The sequence below is a fragment of the Temnothorax curvispinosus genome, unplaced genomic scaffold (assembly GCF_003070985.1).
Source record: "Temnothorax curvispinosus isolate PA1 unplaced genomic scaffold, ASM307098v1 QBEX01000258.1, whole genome shotgun sequence".
Taxonomy (NCBI): domain Eukaryota; kingdom Metazoa; phylum Arthropoda; class Insecta; order Hymenoptera; family Formicidae; genus Temnothorax; species Temnothorax curvispinosus.
The window spans coordinates 666,624-689,064 of record NW_020210038.1 but is presented as its reverse complement, the minus strand read 5'-3'; the positions used below and the strand labels follow the sequence as shown (position 1 = coordinate 689,064).

Sequence of the window (22,441 nt, the reverse complement as noted above, 5' to 3'; positions counted from 1 at the left end):
CGTCGACGGCGTGCATAATGAAATCTGCATTAATACGTGTGCTCAGAAAGCCCGGGGGAAAGGGAGAGATCGGCGGTCATGTACGAGCGGGGGCGGGTTGGCGGTTTGGGCACGGCGCGGCGGTTAGCGGCCGGAGGACCGAGCGTTGGTTTGGGGAGGAAGGCTCGGTCTGAAAGCCCTAACCTGGGGAGGACAAGGGAATTCCAAGAGCCACGACACTCGAGCGAGTCTGACCCATTACCAGCGTGTTTGAGGGACGAGCCGCTTTGATGCCGAAAGCCTACTCGAGAAGCAGCTGATGGAGTACCTCGAGTGCGCGCTCCTCGAATGGGGTCCGTTTTCCCCGGTCCCTCATCCCTCGCGTCGCGAAACGGATGTCCACGGGAGTACCGCTCACCCCGGCAGAGACAGGCCCCTGTCGAGACCGTTCGCGAATTTATGGCCGCCGTGCCCGGCCAAATTGGGCGAACCGCGCGCGTTGCGTGTTATTGTCCGCCATCGATCACGTAAGAAACGTCGGCGCGATTTTACTCGAATACATCTTCGAGATCGAGTCAGAAAAGATTTACTCAGAGAATGTGATGTGTAACACAGACCGATTCATAGAGTTATAAACATAAAAAATAAATCTATATATAGCTTTGGAGAACTATTAACAGAGTATATTGAGGGTCTCTGTTTATAATCTCTCGAAGAGATTATAATACCAAATGGAAAATTTTCCGATATAACGATCATTTCGAAGCTATAAGCGATTTCGTAACAAGGAAAATTTTACAAGTCGTAATTATCGGTTTTTATACGAGCTGAAATTTGAGCTCCGTTTTATGAAGAAAATGATTATAATAACTTCACTGTACGATAATTTGCTAATTAAATGTTGCCAATTTGAGTTAAATTACATCTATTTACACATAAATGTTAAAATATTATCTTATCGTCGTTGTTCCTCACAAATGTGTCACTTTTTAAAGAAATGTCAAAAGATCTCGTCGTGCTTGTTCGATATCTAGTAATTTTTAAAAATCTAATTAACAAACTAGCGCGATGAAATTAAAATGTGATTTTTAGTTGGAAATGTGATTAGATCGTGATTTTTACGATATGATATGATTCGTTTTCTGTCTCTTTCTCTTTTCTCTCGTTCTCTTTTTTAGAACACGTTTCACGAATTATTATTTTCTGCGGTTTCAATTTAAGCATAAATTTAATCGACCGATTAATTTCGGGATCAAAACCGAAACAGAACGGTGGCAGTGCAAATGCGACGTAGGATACCGAGGGTCCTTTTGATAGGAACGGCGCTCTGACAGCCGGTATACCCACTAATGGTCAAACAACGTGGCACGGGATTCGAGTGCTATGATTATGCCACCAGAGCGTACACAAATTGACAGGCATAATTGGTTTAATTTCTACATGGCGTCCAGCCCGTGGAACGCGGCCGTTCGGAATTGTCTGGAAGGACGCTAATACCTTAAAGCCACCCGTCGCGTCGCTATCGGTGCACTTCATCGCACAAATGGACCCCGCAAAAATGACAAAATTTTATTATATATTATTCCACGTTTAGCATTAATAATTAATTAATTAATTAATTAATTAATGATCATCATAATAATAATCGTCGACCTTAATAACTGCAATTAAACAGACTGAGTGGCTTCTTTGTACGAAATTGCACGAATACTGTTTATGAGAAATTAAAACGATTAATGAAACAATAGAGAATAGTAAAACAATCTCCATATAATTATTTATTGTTTGCATTATTACGTTTCCATTATTGTAGAATTATATTTATTTATATATTTCATAGTAACAATAGATTTTAGTAACTGTCCCTCAATCCGTTAATTTTTCAACTTCGTCATTAAGTTTACAGCGAAACTCTTTTTAGGAGAATGTGGCTGTGGGTCACGAGCGCGTACTAAACGTATGGCGGAATAAAGGGAAATCCGAAATGGTAGCGCGTATATTCATTTAATTATTCTGTGCAGAGCTTTAACCAGTCGAGAGGCCCTAGCGCGCGTTTCCGTAATTGTAGTGGTCGTTTATAGTTGAACGACCCTCGTCGCGTCGCGATTGTGTGTTGTCACGAGCGCCTCCCTTACTTCCGGTTTGTGCTAAAAGGTCACCGGCGCGGCGCGCCGCGCGGCGCTGGGACCGAAGAGAGAGCGGTGCTCTTGGATATTTTTTTTTCTACACGTAAAGCTCTCCATCGTTCCCGCCATCGTGACTCTCTCGGCGGGACGCCGCATCTCGACACCCACTTGGACGTCATTAAAATTTTACAACCACGACTAATGTTGTATGTATATCATGAGCGGACTTTTCTAATTTCGACGAATAAATTAATAATCGCGATATCGATCGCGACTTAATTGGATCGCGGAATGATGTAACGCGTTACGAACGCTTGCTCCGCCTGGCTTCGGAAACTTATTAATTAATTTTGTGTTTATACCGCATTATTATACACGCATATACGATGCGGTAATATTTTTTTATTTCACCGGGATTATACGCGGGCCCGCCGCACGCGCAAATACATATATTGTTTGCCTTTATTTATTAAAATCTCCGCCGTTCGAAATGCGATAATTGATTTAATTGAAACGAAAACCGCCGATAAGCGGCGGTGACTGCCAGCCATTATCGTAAGTGCCTATTCATACGATATTTGAAATGTTGGGAAATTGGAATATTATAGAAAACGGTTTTTTTTCCTCCCTCACACGTTGACGTCGGGCTGACGTGAAAATGCGGCAGTCAAAAGTCCTGGACAAACAGAGATAGACGATAATCCGCGCGTCGCAAAGAAAGGCTTTTTACATGCCGTTCCGCGGGGTTAAACATATTAACGACGCTAAAACGTAATTAGCAATAATTTGAAAGTATAATCGCCACATTCAATTAAGCGCCGACGCGATATAACAGGGGTATCCGTAGGAACGACGTAACGCTCGGACGGTAATGGAGTACTTGGCGATTTTTCAAGCAAAATGACGCAAGACGCATCTACATATGAATAGTAGGAATTCTCCGACGGCTCTGTGTGTACACGTATACGCGTATACATACGCATCTACATATTAATGCACGCGTATCCCGGCGTGTATTGTCACGTCGCGGCGTCGCTGTGCCCGTATAGGCATTCGTGTCTGTGCTGCCAGCACTCGTGGGTTAATATAGAGCCGCCGGGTGGAAGGGTCGGTGGTAAGGGATGGCAGCGCGGCATTACAGCTATATATCTATCATAGTAGAATAGCGCATTGTGCCAGAAATCGTGATGGCATGCCCATAGGCCGCAAGAACGCCATAAGCGCACCCCCTAATGCGTGAATTATCCTTGATGCACGTCCTCGCGAATCTGAGAAAAAAGACTCGTGTAATGACGCAACGTAAGATCGCAATGGTAGTGGTAATTTTGCGTCGAGTGCAGTAAAATGAGCCGTAGCTTTATAGAAAAGTCGGGACAAATATATTTTCTCATTCGAAGGCAGGAATATTGATTAACGAATATACAAGAAACACATTGAAAATATCGATGCGACATATTAAGTATCAACAAAAAATAATTAATATAAACAGGAGAAATCTTTATTGACGCATTTTAATCCGTCCATATATTTAACAGTCTGAGATGTAGATAGATTTTCCTTGAGAGAATTGTCTCTATTATTATTATTATTATTTAATCCACTTATCAAACTTGCTTTTTGTTTATAATGTGCGATATCCCGTCTATTTTCTGGCGATTCGTTTATCTTTCGCCTTAAAAAATTGATTTTCGGAAACGTGTGAATACGCGGAAAATATATCAAACTTCAGAGACACACGTTTCGGTATTCGTTATCTTGCTTTGATATGATTTCGCCGCTCTTCGGCGATATTGGATTTTTCAATTATGACGGCAACACGACGTGCTGTCCTTATTAAGTTTATCAGAACACAGGTTTTAATCTACCCGTTTTATTGGCTACGGTTTATTTGCTTACGGTTAATCGTTTATTACGTTCTGCTGCACGTTGCAGGATTAAATTGTACATAATATGATGTTTAAATCTTCTATAATTATAATTACGATTCGGAGAATCGAAGCGAAAAATTGAGAGTCGACAAGTCCACTTTATTTTCAACCTTTGATTTGTTGAACGCGGATTATATTGACAACGCATTACAACTCGCTACGCGTAACAACGTCCCGTTTTGAATCGGATTATTTTAATTGCAATGTATTTACAGATTCTAATTTTTTTATATTTTATGATTATCTAATTTCCATGTCCCTATGCTAATTTAAGATTAGCGACAAAAAATCGATTTTAAATTTGATAGAGATATTTTATAACTATTCAGCGAGCATACTTCATATAAATGAATCTCGTTTATCCAGAGGTGCCGATTTTTCAGTTTAGTACGTTTACCCCTTCGCGATTGCACTCGCTGATTTCACACTTGATGCACCCAACGAATGAACCGCGCATATCGAATATTCATATCGGCCGTGACTCGCAGGGCGTTATCACACCTGCTCCCAAAGTATTATAGAGGCACCGCGCTGAAAGAACGTATATAACGCTATGAATACGAGAGTGCGCATATCAATTAAGAAAAGGATAGCTTTATCTGTTAACTCTACGCTTATGATTTGATTTTCGTAGATCCAGATTTACCAGAAATTTTTTTTTATTTTTTTTTGGCATATGAACGTGCGGTTGTAGAAATGGCAATGTTAAAATAGAGGTTTAAGTGTTCGGTGTAGTTAACACAGAAACTGCTGCTTGCGAAGGCGATGGGAACTGTTTGTAATCAGATCCGGACAAAGTTTGCATACGAGACAATTTCGCGTGTCCAGTCTGGTAGCTTGCATTGCAACTGCAAGATAGCCTCGTAGGTCCAGGCCAATAGGTTAACTAGTGTCGTCGGATCAGTTGCTATTACCGCTTACCGCTATGCCGCTATGCATAATATCGTATCGAATTATTGTAATATATAAAATCTGATATCGCAATGCGATATTGTTCACGAAATGTATATATCTTCTGGAAAACTGATACTTACCCATTACTTGTGTCCTTCTTCACTTGAAATCATTTTAATAATATACGTTGAAAGTCGGACGATACCTCTTTGCACACGATTACAATACGATTACGATGATGAAAATATGATTTCCATAAATTACATTATTTATTACGTTACGAAATTACAAAACATGCTTTCAAGTGGATATCGCATACTATAGGTGACACTTTGCGTTTTAACGAAGCTGGTACACGATATTCGCGGTATTTTTTGTTAGTCCGGAGTAGATATTCGACGATGATTAACTCCACTGCGTGTGTAAAAATAATTTTCACCGAGACTGTCGTCGGAACCGCTTAAAGAGGAGATAATGCGTTTACCGAATGCGCGACTGTGTTTGCGGGCTCGTCGCAGTCTTCGCAGAGGGTAGTGATTATGCTCTAGTGGCGGGCAAAGTGGCGGGTAAAGCACGAGGTGGTGGTCGTGAAGGAGGCATCGGGCCAGGATGAGAGGCAGAGTGCAGAAGATACGTTGAGATCGGATGGTATACACGTGAAGTGAAGGTGCTCAGAGGAAGAGAGGGCCAGCTCGGCACTTCGCGGGTTACCCGCGGTGAATTCCGAATTTCCAGGGCGTAGCAAATTTCAGAAAGCTCGGGGTATATACCGCCTTGGCTCGGTCGTCAAGTAGGATTTTGCTCGCCCGTGACAACGAATTTCGGGATCGCCGCGCAGCTAAGAGCCGCAGAATTTTATCCCGGCTCGAGATAATGGAAGGACGAAAGGAAGTACACCGTATTTCTGAATAAAAGCTCGCACATGAAAAAATGTAAAAATAAATGCCGGTAGAATAACATCTTTTGTCACACGGATTATCCTATTTCTTTTTTAACGAATATACTTTATATTATATGCGCACGTAACAATTATACGCAGTTCTCTGCGTGATAAATTAAAAATGTTACACAATTCTTACGTGGCCTTCAGCCCGAAACTGTATAACTCGCATTAAGTTATGCTTGTGTTCGACATTTCAAGACAAAACAGAATTTTGTATGCTATACATAAATTATTTCATTCGTCAGATGGTAAGAAAGGGGCTTAAAAACGTAAAAGATATTTCTAATATGATGTTTTATAATACTCGGAGAACGAAGGTTTTTACAATCAGCAATAATATAATGAGCGCTGAAAGCTGATTTGTCGACAGAGTGCTTCTTAATAACAATTTCTCTCTTCAGCCGTATTGACTAGTCGTATAAGATAACCTGGAGAAAAATCTGTTAAGAAAAAATTCAATTTATTGAAATTACGTGCAGTTATATAAAAAATATTCGATTATTGGTTTCAATAAAATCAAGTTAATTATATGCATACATGTTACATGCAAGCCAGACTCGTAATTGCAAGTCTTTAAATTTATTATCAAATACTTTGAGGAAAAAAGATAAAAATTTTGATTCTTTGTGCCTTGAGCTGGTATTTGTTTCAAAATCTTTAAATAGCAAACAGGTACATACGTATAATTAAAGTGATTATAATTTATTGTTTAAAATATATTGGAAAAATTGTAATTAGAAATGCATATACGTACTTGATTTTCCAAAAATCAATCGTAATCTCGGAATATATTCGTGGATTAAATTTTATGAAGTTTGAATAAATGTTCCCTCTCAACTCTCCACAGACTGCTGTTTTCGCGTACCTAACTTCTACTTCTGTTTACCCGCGATAAATATTGAAACTTTCAGTTTGCATGTAAAAGCCGTCAATCAAACGTCGAAATAAGTCGCTTTGCTGATTCACATAATTTCTTCTTTCTTAAGTTTCTTGTTAGAAAGTTGCGTCGAAGGAACTTTCCGAGTTTCATTGTTATATTTATTTTTTATCTTAAAGGTTTAAAATAAGATAAAAGACATGTGGCAAATCAAAATGAGAATTAATCGACACATAAAAATTGTGCGAATGTCTGATGACTAATAAATAGAATATCCAATAAATTTCAGTGATAAACATTAGTAATTTTTTTATTAATATTATTGATTAGTTTTATATAGAAGGATTGATTTGAGCATATAACACATGCTATAAATATTTGCAACCGTATGAATTAAATATATTACCCATATTCTTAATCATTCTTGATATTACATAAAATGTACAATAATCAGAATAATTTATAATCTATTTTTGCTTTTCAATTTTCAAAACGCATCAAAATGAACAGAATCTTCGTAATTTCATTCTCGCCACATTGTAACAATAAATTATCATCTGTTCTCAATAATTGAAATAAAATCTCATTTGAAAGATATAAAATTTTTCAACTACGTGATGACTAAAGAGAGCAAGAAAGAAAGTGGAAGAAAGAAGCTACCAAGAAAAAAATATCCTGCTAGAAGGCAGAAACGATGAGGAAAGGGGAGCGGTCGGGGCGGGAGAAAATTTCACGAAAATGAGAAGAAAGAGAGAATCTTTCCTATTCCTAGTAGTACGAGTCGTACTTTGATCAGACGCAGTGGATTTACACTCACTCCCAGCAATTCTCCCGCTTCCTCTCGTCGCGTCGCACTACCTTTTTCTTTCTCGCGTATCTCACGTCGCTCTCTTATCCCTGTATCCCTCTTTCTTCATATCCTTGCCCCCATCTGTCGCGCTATAGCCAGCATACTCCGATGTCTTTGAAGAAGAACTCGTCGCGCGTCGCGGGCATTTCAGATACCCTTAGGCACAACCGGAAGTGCCGTAGCAATGCCATTACCTGCAGAAAAGAAACAGATACACGGATACAGCGAAGAAGGACAGAACGATGGAGACAAAAGGGAAACTACGAGAGAAAGAAAGGGGGGGGTGAGGTGTAGAGAAAGGAGGGAGGGTGAAAATACTGCAAAGAAAAGCGATCGCGACGAAATCCTTTTCTTCGCGAGAAAGACACGTACACGTCGTCGGTGTCTTTTCCGCGCCTTATCCAGCATACAAAACTTATAGCAGGTGACATTCGTGGGAAATGAGACACGAAACGAGATGTATGTCCCAAAAACAAGATACATTTTACGAGCGACTTGGTTTCCATTTCTCTATAAACTGAACGCTGCTTTCCCGTGTGCACGCGACGATAGATCCGTCTTGCGACTTACCTGCATATACACTGTACACTTATCTAGGTTTCTTTCTAAAACAACGAGAGCCGCGTAGTGCATGCATTCTTTGCTATTAAATCTTACGGATGTGGTTAGTTGCAGCGAAAGGAATATTTATTTTATTGTAATAATAACATATATCTATTTTTATATATGAGAATATGAAGGTAAAGGCGAAATGTTAAAAGGCGAGATATGATCAAGTATCGAAGGAAACTTTATTCTCGTAAGAGTTCAATATTTCTACAAAAAGTGTACATAGTACGAGAGAATATTTCCGTTTACTAAAGACGAAGATTCTGACGTAAGAAGGCGCACAAAAATGTCAAAGGAAAAGTGCATCCACATATGGTATGCGCTTAAGAATCTTGGCCTCTGAAGATTTATATACTCGCGTAAGAATGTGATTTAATAGGTATGTGTTCGATAAATATTCTTGGAATATTTATTCAAGGCATAAAAGATGGAGCCGAATATACTTCCAATGCGCAGATCATACTCCGGAATCTTTTATCGATTTCTTCAATTTTTAACACAATATCCAACATGTATAAAGCTAAGAATTTATAAAGACAATTTATAAAGGACGTGAATAATTTTATTACATTTAGTATTTTTATAGAAATATCAGTGCCTCTTGAAAACTGAAGAATAACCGTCCAAAAGTCATTGATGTTTTTTACAAAGTATTTTTATTTGTTATATATCTGCATTTTGTATGAGTATTTTTGAGTTTACACAAAAAAATGACTTAATATTTATCTAGCCCTGAATATTTATTAATACATCAAGGGCTCTGCGTTTAATTAGCTGCAGTAAAGCCGGCAACGGTCGACCAGAGACGTGATTGTAGCGAGTCGATCTCGAGGGGAGATAGAAGCATGGGGCAACAAGGGGAACGACGTGGTACGAGGCGTCGTCGGGCACGAAATGTTCCGGAATCTAAACTCTGAACTCGAGAATTTGTTCGTGCGAGGACGGAATTTGTCGGCGTGATCGCGTTGCGGGAGATACGATTATACCCGTGGCACGATTCCACCGGGAAGGTAATTTCTTTGTGGTTTTCTGTTGCAGATACAAGTCTATGGCTTTAATGCCGAACTGTATCACAACATGAGCGAGGCGCAGCATAAAAGTCAGGGACTGGTGGCGATCTCGTTAATGGTGCAGGTGAGTGAATTTTCCGTCCACCCGACGAAAGTTTCGTCCATTTTTCAAATTGTTTAAGTCCGTAAAAGTTTTCGCACGTATAACTTCCACGCTATAAATTTTTACAGTTATTTAATCTTATACATCATTAATAAAAACGTAATTAAATCGCACAGATATTAACTTTGCTGCATTCAGTAAAATTGAGAATGCATATGTTTCTGGAAGAATAAACAAAACGTGAAAAATAATTTAACATTAAATTTAAGATGTTGAGTGATATAAGAGTTTCTTTGAAATTTAAAGAATTAGGATTTAAAAATTAACAATATTGTTTAGTAATTATTTTTATTTCGCGATACCTGTGAAAATTTATAGGAAATATACATCGAGTTTAATTAGCAGGGTTTTAATTAAATGTAATAAAGCCGAGACAGTGATCGACGAGAGACATATAACTTTATGTATGCAACAATGTATGCAATTAATATTACACATAACAATGTAAACTACTAAAAAATACATATCCAAATTCATTTACATGGTAATCTATCGATTTCTAACTAAACCCTACGTTTAGTTAGGCGAGCCGCGTAAATTGATAATTATGTTGGTTGTTAACACCTTCGCCGCTTCCCATCCCCCGACTCTTGTCAAGCCATCGTGTTATGGCGAAACCGTTTCTAACATTGCAGGGCGCATATCGTGATGCTAACTTTCTCGACTTCGGACCGCACTTAGCTTCCCCTTACAAATGCATTCAGCGTATCAGAGATTACGGTAGTTAGCACGTGACAGACACTATGTAGCCTCGCTAATAACACTTGCCTTGCGAGGAATAAATGACGAATGTTCGATTACGTTAATTCCCTTAAACTCGCTAATTCTTCCGCGGGAATTTTTGTTGGAATTATATACACATCTAGATGAATTGCCAGAAAATAATTTGGTACAGTCTGACAAGTTCTATAAAATTTTGAGAATAATACGTTGAAGGATGTAACAAATGTTTTCGACACGAGTAAAAACAACTTTAGAGAAATTCGCGTATAAGAGGTATGCGCGCGCGCGCGCATGTGCACTACAGGTAGACCAGTGAAGTTTCTCCAACGGGTATTAATTACATCACGAAGGCGAGGGCGAACATTAGCCGTTATTTTTTCAAGCAGCAAACCTCGGCAGCCCTTACATTTCCAACTAACAATATCATTATTATGGCATAATCATTTCGGTCGGGGGCTGCGCGCAAACACGCGGTAAGTTTTCCAAGACGCGCGGCGTTTAACACAGGAATAAATTCCAAAGTTTTGAGAGGAACCTTCTGGCCGGCTAAAGCTGTGTCGCGACTCTCCTTTATCCCTTGTTCGTTTCTTTCTTTTACGTCTTTTCTTACCTCGTCGGTCCATACCTTCTCATTTTTCTCGTTATAAACGCCAAATCGTACTTTTGACCGAGATCATTCTTTATAAAATAGACAATCACAATAATCACAAACACGCAAATCGACAAATCAACAATTTGTAAATTGTAATTTTTTGTAATTTTGCTTGATACACTGTTAAATATTAAAGAATGAAAATCAAATACCTGATCAAAAACCAATACCTTGAGTTAAATAAGATTTTGTTAATTTTAACTATGCGTGTCGAAATTTATTATTTTTACACAAAACAGTATTATCTTAAATCCATTGGTTTAGTTAAATTAACATTGTTTTAATTAAATTAACGACATATTGAGTAGGAACAGTGGCAATCCATAGAAATGATTAAAAACGACTCAAATTGAGTATAATTTGACACTGCGAATTTAACAGTGTAGATTTTTATTATTAAAAAAAAACGCATTACTTTCTAAAATTATAAATTTTAGTGTTACGAGTTATATATATAAATAATAAAACAAAATTATTAATTTGAGCTAAAATAGCCGATATAACGTGATATTGTAAGTGTAATTTGAAAATTGTATTACAGATATTTATAATATATAAATATCTGTAATATTATTTTCAAATTACACACAATATCACATTACAATTTGTATCGCGTTTCATTACGCAGCATACTGCATTGTACTTTTTACAACAAATAAATTTGCTATTATATTTTTTTCTTCACATGACAACAATATCGAATATATGAAATGTATATCTGTGCGTAAAGAATAAATCGGATAGTATCGATCAAAGCGAATACGATTTTAATATCATACAGAAAATAACGAACCGTTTTCCGTTCGTACTTTTCTTTTCGAATAACGGAATTATTATCGTGGAGCAATTATTTCGCTCATGGATAACCGCTCTCTCGAGCTTCCTCCAGATCATCTACAAACTGAATTTGCAACCTCCAATGGAATTATTATGCCGTTATCTCTTCCTTCACGATCTTCCTTTTTATTTTTTGCTGATAGGAATCTACCCCATTAGTCCGTTATTACATCATTTGAACAAATATTATAATTAATGCATGATGAATTAGCTTTAATCTAATATTTAAATTTTTTGCTTGCTGACATTGTCGCAAGATTGAAAATGGAAGAAATCTTTCTCGATTAATTCGTACGAACAAATTTATACCTCAAAAATGAACTGCGAGAAAAAGAACTTTGCAAAGATAGAGGATCACACACAGAATTTTTTTAACAGTAAACTTTTATGAAATTTTATACCGCCAAATAGAATTAGACGAGAATCTACGTGTTTATGAAATATATGTATATATATAGATATATATATATATTATATATACATGTTTTTCATTTGTAGTTAAAACCACGAATGGACTGAGTTTTCAGCTATGTTATTTGAACAGAAATAGAGAAACGTGAGCCAGCTCGTTCCCACATTTTCTGCCGCGCGAGCGGAATATTTTTCACGTATAATAATCTAAAATGAAAAAGATTATCGTCACGTGATGCATTTTTCCTCCCTCTTCTCTCCTTTTCCTGTAAAGGGTGCGATATAAAACATGCAATAACCACTGCCGACCTGAACTGTATTTATCTTCAGAATAACTTTGAAACTTTCAGCGACGACCTTCTGTCTCCTGCGCCATCTCGCTCGCACCCTCTTTCGGCGAGCGCCCTTTTCCCGTCCGTTTTCCGCTCTCTTTAGCAACTTAGCCTTCGAAACCGCGGTGTAACGAAGACGAACGAAATAAGAGTGGAAAAGAGAGAAAGAAGGAGAGAAGCTGTATGCGTTGCAGCGACTATGCGTCATAACGACGCACTTTGACTCCGCTTGCAGCCGTCGACGAACGACAGCAACTTCTGAATATTTTTAAGAGGGATGTTTACGAGCGCTTTAAGGCGACGACGATGGCTGTAAGACGATGAAAAGGGTTCGTCGACGCGATAATACCGAACATAATAGCGCGCTTTTTCCGCTAGAATTTACAGCCGCGCCTCTACGTGCGCTTTTACATTAGCTCTCGTTTGCTTGCCAGCCCGTCTGCTGATTAATATGACAGATAAGTATAAATATTCATGATCCGGCTTCCGCAGAGATAATGCAAAAGATTTTTTGGTTGCTATATATTCCATAGTAGATTAGTATTCCATCGGAAGAAAAATATTAGAAGAAAAATCGAAAAATTTTGATTAATTGAAATTGCTCAGTCAAAATGATTTTATTTATAGTTATAATTGCGCTATGGATTAATGTTGAATTAAACGTTATAGAAAGTCGCGCGACGCTTCGGATGTGTGACGAAAATGAGAGGGAGTTAAATGTTATTATAAATTAAAATCCGCATAAATAGAGAACACTTTGGGTGACCGCGAAATATATTTTCGCCTTATAAATTCCAATGAGAGCAAAATATAAACCCGGGCAAATGCAGCGGTTGCACGTCCGAAAAGGTCAGTGTTTTGAATAATCCCATTGCGGCATCATCCTTCCTGGAAACCTTTAACAGGTGCTCGATCTCCCGACGAATAGATCGTAAAGGCGTGTCTGGAGGCAACGGGGTTGACGACTGTAATTCAAACGGATTATACCCTGGGGTGTCTGAGGGATGAGATCCAAATGAGTCGGTACCTCGGTGATACACCGTCGGTATTTCTGCGATCTCAGACCTAAACGAACTCCCGTCGACGTTTTAACGCGCAACGCCGGAAACTTTCAAAGCGTCAATACTCCGTAAAACTCCGTAATGCGCTAACATGTTGTTCTGAATTTCAACATCAAAGGAACGATTCGTTATAATAGACGCAGCTTGATGAATAAACTCATTGCGATTTTTATAATTCGCGCAATTATGCGACAATTGACGCGATTATGCGCCACTTTTACGTCTGGCCTTGCGACCGTTGCGACGTGTAAATAGCGCGTGCCGTCGTCGTGACAATTGCTTTGTGGAATGCGAGAAGGTCAGAGAGAAACTACAGTGACTAAATGGAATCGAAAGTTTCTTGGAAAGAGAAACGGGGAAATCGCGACCTACGACCTAAAATCTGTGAGGTGTATAAGCGTCATGCTGGAAAGCTATTGGGAAAAAAAAGTTCTTTCGGAACCCCCCCCCCCCCCCCCGTTCGAGCGAGGTGGAAAAAGTTTACTCGCAACACACGCGACTCCAGCGACTTTATTTTCGCGAATTGCTTGTGATTCATCGCAAAGGTAAATTACGTACAAACACGAATTCGTGATATTAAAAGAGCGAAATTTGCATGTAAAACAGTTAATTTCTTTTCGTTCTTTTGAAAGTAAAAGGCTCGATGTGATCAATTGTAGTGCATTGTAATTATAATTAAGAGCGCAATAAAGGCATCGCACTCTCCTTTTTTCGGTGGACAAATATCCTTTATCAATACAGTCAAATGACTAGCATGGCCGGTTGTTTATCACTTTAACTGCTGCGAGGAAATTGCTAACCCGTAATTACGCTACGCGTCAATTTAGCGCGGCTGTCAGTCAGTATAGTCCTGATCTAATGACAAAAGACGGGAATTCCGCGCTATCAAAGGAGAAATTCGGTCGGCACGAAGGATCCTTGTGTTCCTGCGAGAGACGGAGAGAGGGGGGGAGAGGATGAATGAATCGGGCTTGCTAATTCCCCACGTCCGTCGGGTGGACTGCATAATATGACGCGAACCCGAGCACTGGCTGTTCCCTGCACCGGTTCCAGGGCAATACACTTTATCTGCGATCATCGTAGCGCGGCCAGAAGTGAGACCAGAAGGACCTCGTCGCGCGATCGATACGATCTCAGGACGGGGCGTCGTCGTTGGAGCTTGTTTATTGCCCAACTGCCGCGGAAATTACGAAGCTACAATTACAAATTAGTGTACAGTTGATTTGCCAAACAAGTAACAACATGCTGACGGCGTAAGCCGCAACTGCAGACCGGATTTAACTAGATAGACTTTGGTCGTGCCATGTTGGGATTTAATGCAGCTGATTTCGCAGTATTTTACATTGGATGTTGGACATATAAACGCAAACGGTGAATTAATAACGGTAAATTAAATATATTTTTAGGAAACTTTTTTAGTAATTAATTTAAACGAAGCAACAATGAAATCGGAAAAAACATACATTATCGTTAATAATTTTCGATGTAGAAAGAGAAATGTACTTCTCGTTTACTTTTAATAAATATTTTCTAGATTTATATTTTTGTTGAAAATTCAAATGTTCGTGAAACATTATTCGGCAAGTGTCATGCATGTGAACAATGTCAGTATAACGTGTTATAAAGTTTCATCGTATCGGCGATAAAAAAAAACTTTCTTTTGATTAAATGAATATGAAGAAATCATGATTACCGCGAATTTTCTCAGTTAAGTTTATCCTAGAGCGACGAGATTAAGAACGTTTAAGGACGGCCGTCATTGAGATTAATTCTCTTAGCTCATAATTAAGATTAGGGTCCCTTTATTACAAGAAATTTAAACGGAGATTAAACCGTCGGCGTCCGCTTACCTGTCTCGCAACTGAATCTCGATTACGTCCTATGTAATTCTCAAGTGTCTGGATTAAGAGGTAAAACAGTCCCCACCTCTTTACATAACTTATAGCTCCTGATAAATTCAATAGTATTATATCCATTTAGCCGATAATTGTTGTATCATAAAACGCTATGAAATCTTATGAAACAAATATATAAAACATCTGCGAGATATAAAGTCTGCACTCGAATATTAACTTCTTCTTAAAACATTTAAATCGCAGATATTTTAAAATACCAATTTAATTATCGTAAAGTACATTTTACGTAAACGAGGAGGGATCTCAAAATCTCAATATTACGACCAAAAATATTATATAATGCATTTTTAATGTACTTTATATTTACACGCGATTTTTTTCTTTGCTATAATGATTTAATCGATGTCATCAAAGGTTAATGGAGACATTGTTTCTCTATTATTCATTCACAGTAGCTCTTTTGTAAAACGTTCTCTTATGCGGTAACAACATTGATAGTTTTAATTAACGATTATCCATAAATCTGGATACTGAAGTATATACGTCCATTATAAAGAGAAGTACCTCTGCCGCGCGCGCAATTCCATCCCCGATCGTATCTCACTTCATTTTATCCATCTTCTTATCTCCCTTGTTTACCTCTATTTACGGAATAGAGAGACGAGGCGGAGGCGGCGATAATAATTTTGTGCCACGGAATAGGGAAACGGCGAAACTTTTGATCGACGGCGGACCCACGCGGCCGCGCCGCGCAGATCAACTTTTATTATTTATAGTTACTTTAAAGTCCACGGTCGGTTTAGTCAGGGGTTTTACGGTTACCTTTAATGGCGCCCAGTGTAGAACTTTCGAAACGACTCTTTGCCTTCACCTCTTTATGCGGTGCACTTAGCACCGACCGAGCAACCCCTTTTCATGGGAAATCGATGGAAAACGTATCAGGGCGGAGAAAATGGCGCGGGGGACAGGGGCAGAATGGCGAAGGACACATCGCCGACGCGACGGTGCATGCGGCGGGCGGGTGTTGGTGCTGGTGATGGTGATGATGGTGATGTTACGTGCGGTATAAGGTGTCACTGTCGTTTAGCCGGATACACAAAGAAAGCTGTTTTCTGTTTCAGCTCGGCGAGGTGTTAAATCCCGAGCTGCAGATCATCACCAGCGTGTTCAGCAAGGTCATACATCGAGGTGAGTACAATACATCGCGGAGGGAGGCATAAATCGCTTTCTCCTACGCTCTTTTCCTAAATCAAGCTGGAAATTCTGTCGTCATCCTTGACTCTCTATTGCGTAATATCACGCTCGCTTGTATCTCGTTCAACGACGTGATAACTTTTTCCCTCTTAACCCCGCAACTTCGAGGTCTTACTGGATGAGATAGCTTTTCCTTTGTGTGCGCGTAATGCCCATTTGGCTATGATCTCGTTCCTCTCATATACGCGGTACATCTTAAAGTGATATTAAACAACATCGAATTCTAATTTTTGTAATTTTGTTATTAATTATATGAGTAAATATAAATAATGTATATACGTTGCCGCATTTCCCGTCCGAGCAAATAGCCTCATAATTGGCGAAGAGTATATTTACAAAAGTAAATCGCACGTGTCGTGTTTAAACGTTGCTCCATTATTTCCTTAAACAATCAGAAACTTGTGAAACGTAATAATTGGCATACGAAATGTGTAATTTTATGTTGGAAAAGATCTGATTTTGAAAGTAACAGTAAATTTTAATGCATCCATATTTATGCAAAATTGCAATCGGCGTTCTGATCTCTTCGATGCTAATGAATGCAGGTGGTTATTGATGTCGAGACAAATCAAGCGACGTGTAATAATTATCTATTCGTGATCGCTCTTCCATTGGTGCTTTTTACAATGTACGTCGGACGATGCGATGTAACGACAGACGACGTAACTATGCCGTATTGTGTCGCCGGAACGTAAATCCTGAACAAGCTGTGCGCAGCTCGATACTAATTTCCTACCCCAACTAGATGTGTCATTGAAATCGTCTCGACGTACTCCACATCGAAGGAACCTAATATATGGCGCTGCACACTGGCGGATCCTAGAGGGGTGTTTTGGTGTTAAAACTTCAAAATAAGAAAAAATAGTTTTGTGGGCTCTGTTTAAAAATTTAGCACAAAATGCATTAATATTAAAGCAGGCTCTATAAGAAATTTCACCGCGTCCTCTCATTGATCCTGGAGTAAAAGCTAAGCGTGATACCTAAAAAAAAATATCAAACCAAATATAACAAAAATAATTTTGCCGAAACACTCCCCATATTATCGACAGCAGGATCCGCTAGTGGCATAAGAGATGAAACTTCGGAAAATAATGAGATCTAATTATCTCGTATATATAGATCTAGATGGAAATTCAATATCCCTAAATATTTTAAGGAGGAAAAAATACTGGACTATTTTATAGAAATAGACTTTTTATTCTTGGCATTTATTGGTGAAAAAAATATATATATACACAAAAATATATTTTCTTTACGTTTTAGTTTCACCAAAGTTATTTCTACAAAGTTATCACATAATTTTTCTTTTCACGAACATCAATATCCGATCGCGACTTATGTTCGTAAGAGAGATGAATCAGAGATATCTAAATATGTTAGAAAACCAAAATCAGAAAGTTTTCTCGAGCCAAACGCACTTAGTATCGGCGGTAACCGAAATTCTCGATTCGTTCGACGTCGCCTGAAAATTCTGAAAGACGAGGCTGCAATTAGTGAGCTCCCGTTAAAAGACTAGTCTGCGAAAAATGTGGCGCGGGCGAGGGTCAGATATGCGGTTTCGCGATGAATACGCGCTTCACGCATCGGATACTCGCAGCGAGCTTCTAACGGAGAGTTGCCCGGATGCTGCGGTTCGCCGGAGTAACCGCGGATAATAAATAAAACGCCGTTGGGAGGAGAGAAGAGTGTCGGTTTTGCCGGTGATACTCGGATGAGGCTTAGAGGGGCGGCAACGGTGGCGGCGGTGGCGGCGGCAGCGACGGCTGTAGCGGATGGCACTCGAGTCGAGAGTGAAAAGTCGAGAGCGGGGGCCTCTACGAGGAGGAAAAAGACGAAGGGGACGAAATGACTCTCTTAAGATAACGAGTCACTTCCTCGACCCACCGAGTATTCGCGCCAGCGGAGGCGTCTATGTCGCCGTAGGATAGAGTGAAAAGCACCCTTTTCTCTCTAATCTTAAGTTGGAATTTATAAGAACGATGAGTTATCATATCCGGTTGGATAAGTAATGGATGCTTTCCGGAGAGCCGTTTCTAAACACAGTTAATAACTCTCTTTCATATCTTTTAAAATATAGATCTGTATGTCCAATGACTGCGCACGTTTAATTTGTAAATGAGTAACACGATAATTTTTTTTTTGTTAAGAACGATATCCTGAAAGTCATCCCTTTTATCGCGTAATGTCTCGCATACTTATAAATAATTATCGCAGGGATCGTTTGTATCGTAATACGAGGATTATAAATACGCGTTCCATTGAGAATGACAAAAAGTAAAAGTAGCAGCGTGAGTATGAATAACGAGAAAGCGTTTTAGCGGAGAGCAAGAGTAATGAAGAAAATGCGAACCGACGGTGTAAATTACTTACAGTAATGCTTTCCCGTGCATCGAAGTAAGCGAAACAATGCTACTAGACAACTAGTTAATAAATTTCCAGCTTTCTAATTACCATAGAGTAATTAGTATATTTTCTCTTAAAAAGAGATAATCGTTGAGCTACGTCTCTTTGTTTTTTTTTCGCGAGTAATTGTAATTTACAATATTTAAAATAATAAATTGTTTGTATCAATATTTATCTGGCATTTCGTGGGTGCTGTCGCAACCATACATTTGTTAATATAACGTTATTATATATTTTTTATTATATTGTACGCTTTTTCCAAGTATTTAACATTATAATTCTGCTATAGCAATTTTTATATTAATCTGATTTTATCGCTTTCATATCATTTCACGCAAATTATAATTAACTCAACTATGCTAAACACTGAAGCGGAAGAAAATTGTAGCGTTGTGTCAAAGCGCCGATAACGCGCGCGCGCGCGGGCGCGTTATACCGGAGCATGAATTGAGTCGCTGTAGGTAGCGGCGCGTTTATATCATCACGATCCGTCCGCGATTTTTCATAACTTGTCTCGGCGAATTAACGCCCGTCAGAGCCTCGTTACGATATTAAAATTAAATGGATGGCGCGCATAATGGATTATAGCGCTCGCGCCGCTGCGTCAAGAACGGGCGCGAGCGCGATCCGCCGTTTTGATGCATCGCGCCGCGCCGCGACTTACGGACGCAAATTGCGCCCGACATAAAATCGAAATATGATTCCCTCTCCTTCGCACGGTCTTTCTCCCTTTCTGCCTTTCTCTCTTCTCCCGCAGATTCCATCGGCGCAACGAACTTCCTCCCGCGATTTGCATCCGCGCATCCGCCGCCGCGCCGTCTCGCGCGCGCGCCCGCGACGGCAAGAAAAGCGCCTCGTTCCTCGTTCAACTTGCGTGGCATAATTCTGCGAATGCCACGGCTGGTTGCATTGCTCGACGAGGAAGAAAATAAACTTTACAGCCAAGTATTCTCGTGGGGGAGGGCGGAGGGGGTTTAGAGAGTGGGACGAAACGCCGCGCCGGTAGAGAGAAGGGCGGAAGGACCATCGATGCGCACTCGGTGTGCTTCCCGGTAGGATTTCAGATACCGCCTCCGTCACCTCCTTCAGTCCGTGGGTCCGTATAAGAGAGCGTTCGGTGTCTCCTCGGCTAAACGATTCGACCTGGAAGCGTGCCTGGCGCTTTTTACACGGTTAACACGATCAACGCTCCGGCAGGCGCGTGATAGCAGGAGGGACGGAGGGGAAAGGGGCGACACGGGGGTCGATTTACAAGGTACGGCGATGTCACATACTCCGGCCGGCTGGTGTGTGCATAAATCTGTATGCGCGCCCGGGCACGGCTATGTGTGTATTTTAATCAATACCCTGTTGACACCGCGACCAGGGAACATAAATCATAAGACAATGGAAAATGGCGCGCGGGGAGGAGGAGCTACAGCGGGATCTAAGTATTCCATTGTCGTGTACGTGCCGAGACAGGCACGTTGCATACACCGAGGCCCACAATAGTTCGCCTATGCCATCGTGAAATTTATTTAACTCAAGCTTTTCATCAGCTAAACATGTTTTTGCACACAGAACGCTCGCGTGCAAAAGCGTCCGCGCGCTCGCCAATGAACGAAACCGCGTGGAACGACGTTTTAAAGGGACTTTTTTATTTAACGCGACGATATCGTTGATCACTGTCGAGCTGTCACGATTGTGGGAAAGACATTCCTAAGAGTTTTATCGAATTAGATGAAGCGACAAAATGAAATTTCCTCACGACGCACGTAATGCATATTAAGCAACGCTTGTATAAATATGCAAAATACTCTTAACAGCTCGGATGTAAGTTAAGCGTTTAATAACGCTTCTACGACAATGCAATCGCGAGAAAGTAAAGACTTTTCATTTATCCACGCACTGCGAAATTGATTTCATCGGCATCATTAATAATAACGTCAGTAATATCTCTGCCGAATCGATTTCGGGGAATAATGTGTTTTTAAACCTTGATCAATAATGCGTGTGACGTAATTAACGATGATTACGACCAGCGCAGATGGATTGGAAAAGCACGACGAAAAGCGTCAACGCGTCATCGAATATTTCCGCGACGTATTCGGAACGTATCCGTTTATTCGCACATGATTTTCGTAAGCCCCCAGTAAATTATGTATCAGAATTACTAATTTTTATTATAACTGCATTCTTCAAATTGTTGCATCAAATCTGCGTTGAACAAATTGTTCGACAGGGTATGTCCATTACTTCCAATTTTATAAAGCAATAATTTCCACTCGATAAATGAATTTTCGAGTATTCACACATATTCGTCACGCCTGTGATATATTTTAATATGTCGTGCCTGGAATATTTGGCAAGAATAAACGTAAATTGTTTTAAAATTTTGATGAAGCAATAAAGGAAAAGATAATTTTAAACTAATGGAATCTATTTCTCACGCGCGAATGTGTAACATTTAAAAACAGTTTTTTTCCTGCAAAAATGGCATGCATTAATGGCTGCATTCCAATATTCACTGCAAGTACTGAAAATCTATAGCTTACGTAACGTACACTATAGATTTTCAGTAGTGACAGCGAATATCGGAACGCATAGAATAAAGTCTTTAATCTTTTAGACGTGCACAGGAATTTCTTCGTAGCTCCGCAAGACATCTATTTGCGCGATGACAAATAGGGAGCTAATAAACACGCGCATTTAGCTTCAATGTTTGTCTTACGGAATATCCTGCTTACGGTATAATATTTTCATCTTCTTACTTCGTAATTATCATTCAGTCAGATTTTGCGTATGAAATCGTACCGCGGCCTGTAAATTAAAACGCACTGATTTACGCGGTTGTATATACGCGTGAAAGGGATGTTTCGTATACCCGTATACAGAAGTAAGCGAGCGGGACGGAGTCCCTAGTACCGGAGGAATATTCGCAGCCTCGCTGTTACGCACACATCCCCGGCCATTTACTCCGCGCACAACCCCCGCCCCGTTACAGCCCCGTCGAGCCGCACACCGCCCGGCGAAATGCCTACGTATCTACGAAATGTAGATAATAGATGAAATATTTGCGCGGTATGCGTGGTATTAAACCGACACCCCTGAAATTGTATTTTATAGCTACCCCTGCCACCGACGGGGCCCACTCGCGCAACCCCTTTAGAGTTCTGATTCTCTCTCTCTCTTCCCTCCGCCCTCTCTCACCCCCGTTTGCCCTCGGTGCATCCAGGTTGCATGCCGCTCTCTCTCTCTCTCTCTCTCTCTCTCTCTCTCTTTCTCTCTCCCTATCTCTCTTTCCTCTCGCGCGCAGCTGCACAATCGTATACACAATGTCGCAATACGGCAGGGTAGCAAAACCGCCCCCTCCTCCTTCTATCTTCCCCGACCATTCTCCGCCCTCGCTACCGACCCTCCAGACGTGGCGTTTCGCCATATAACGAAACGTCAGAAACCAGTTTGCGGATCCGGCCGTCGGGAGGCGCGAGGTATCTCTCACCCGATGCGTTTCTATCTTTCGGCGGGGGTTGCATCCCCCTTCGGTGCATGGC

At 40.1% G+C, this 22,441-nt stretch overlaps 1 protein-coding gene across 3 annotated transcripts in view; it reads left to right on the top strand.

The window, feature by feature from the left end:
* The window catches only part of LOC112451818 (carbonic anhydrase-related protein 10), a 127,763-nt gene that overhangs the window by 95,685 nt on the left and 9,637 nt on the right, over positions 1–22,441 (top strand). For all 3 annotated transcript variants that reach the window (XM_025011727.1, XM_025011720.1, XM_025011715.1), the window contains exons 5-6: positions 9,245–9,340; positions 16,373–16,439. In XM_025011727.1, coding sequence (XP_024867495.1) covers positions 9,245–9,340; positions 16,373–16,439 — 163 coding nt within the window. The remainder of the gene's footprint in view (positions 1–9,244; positions 9,341–16,372; positions 16,440–22,441) is intronic.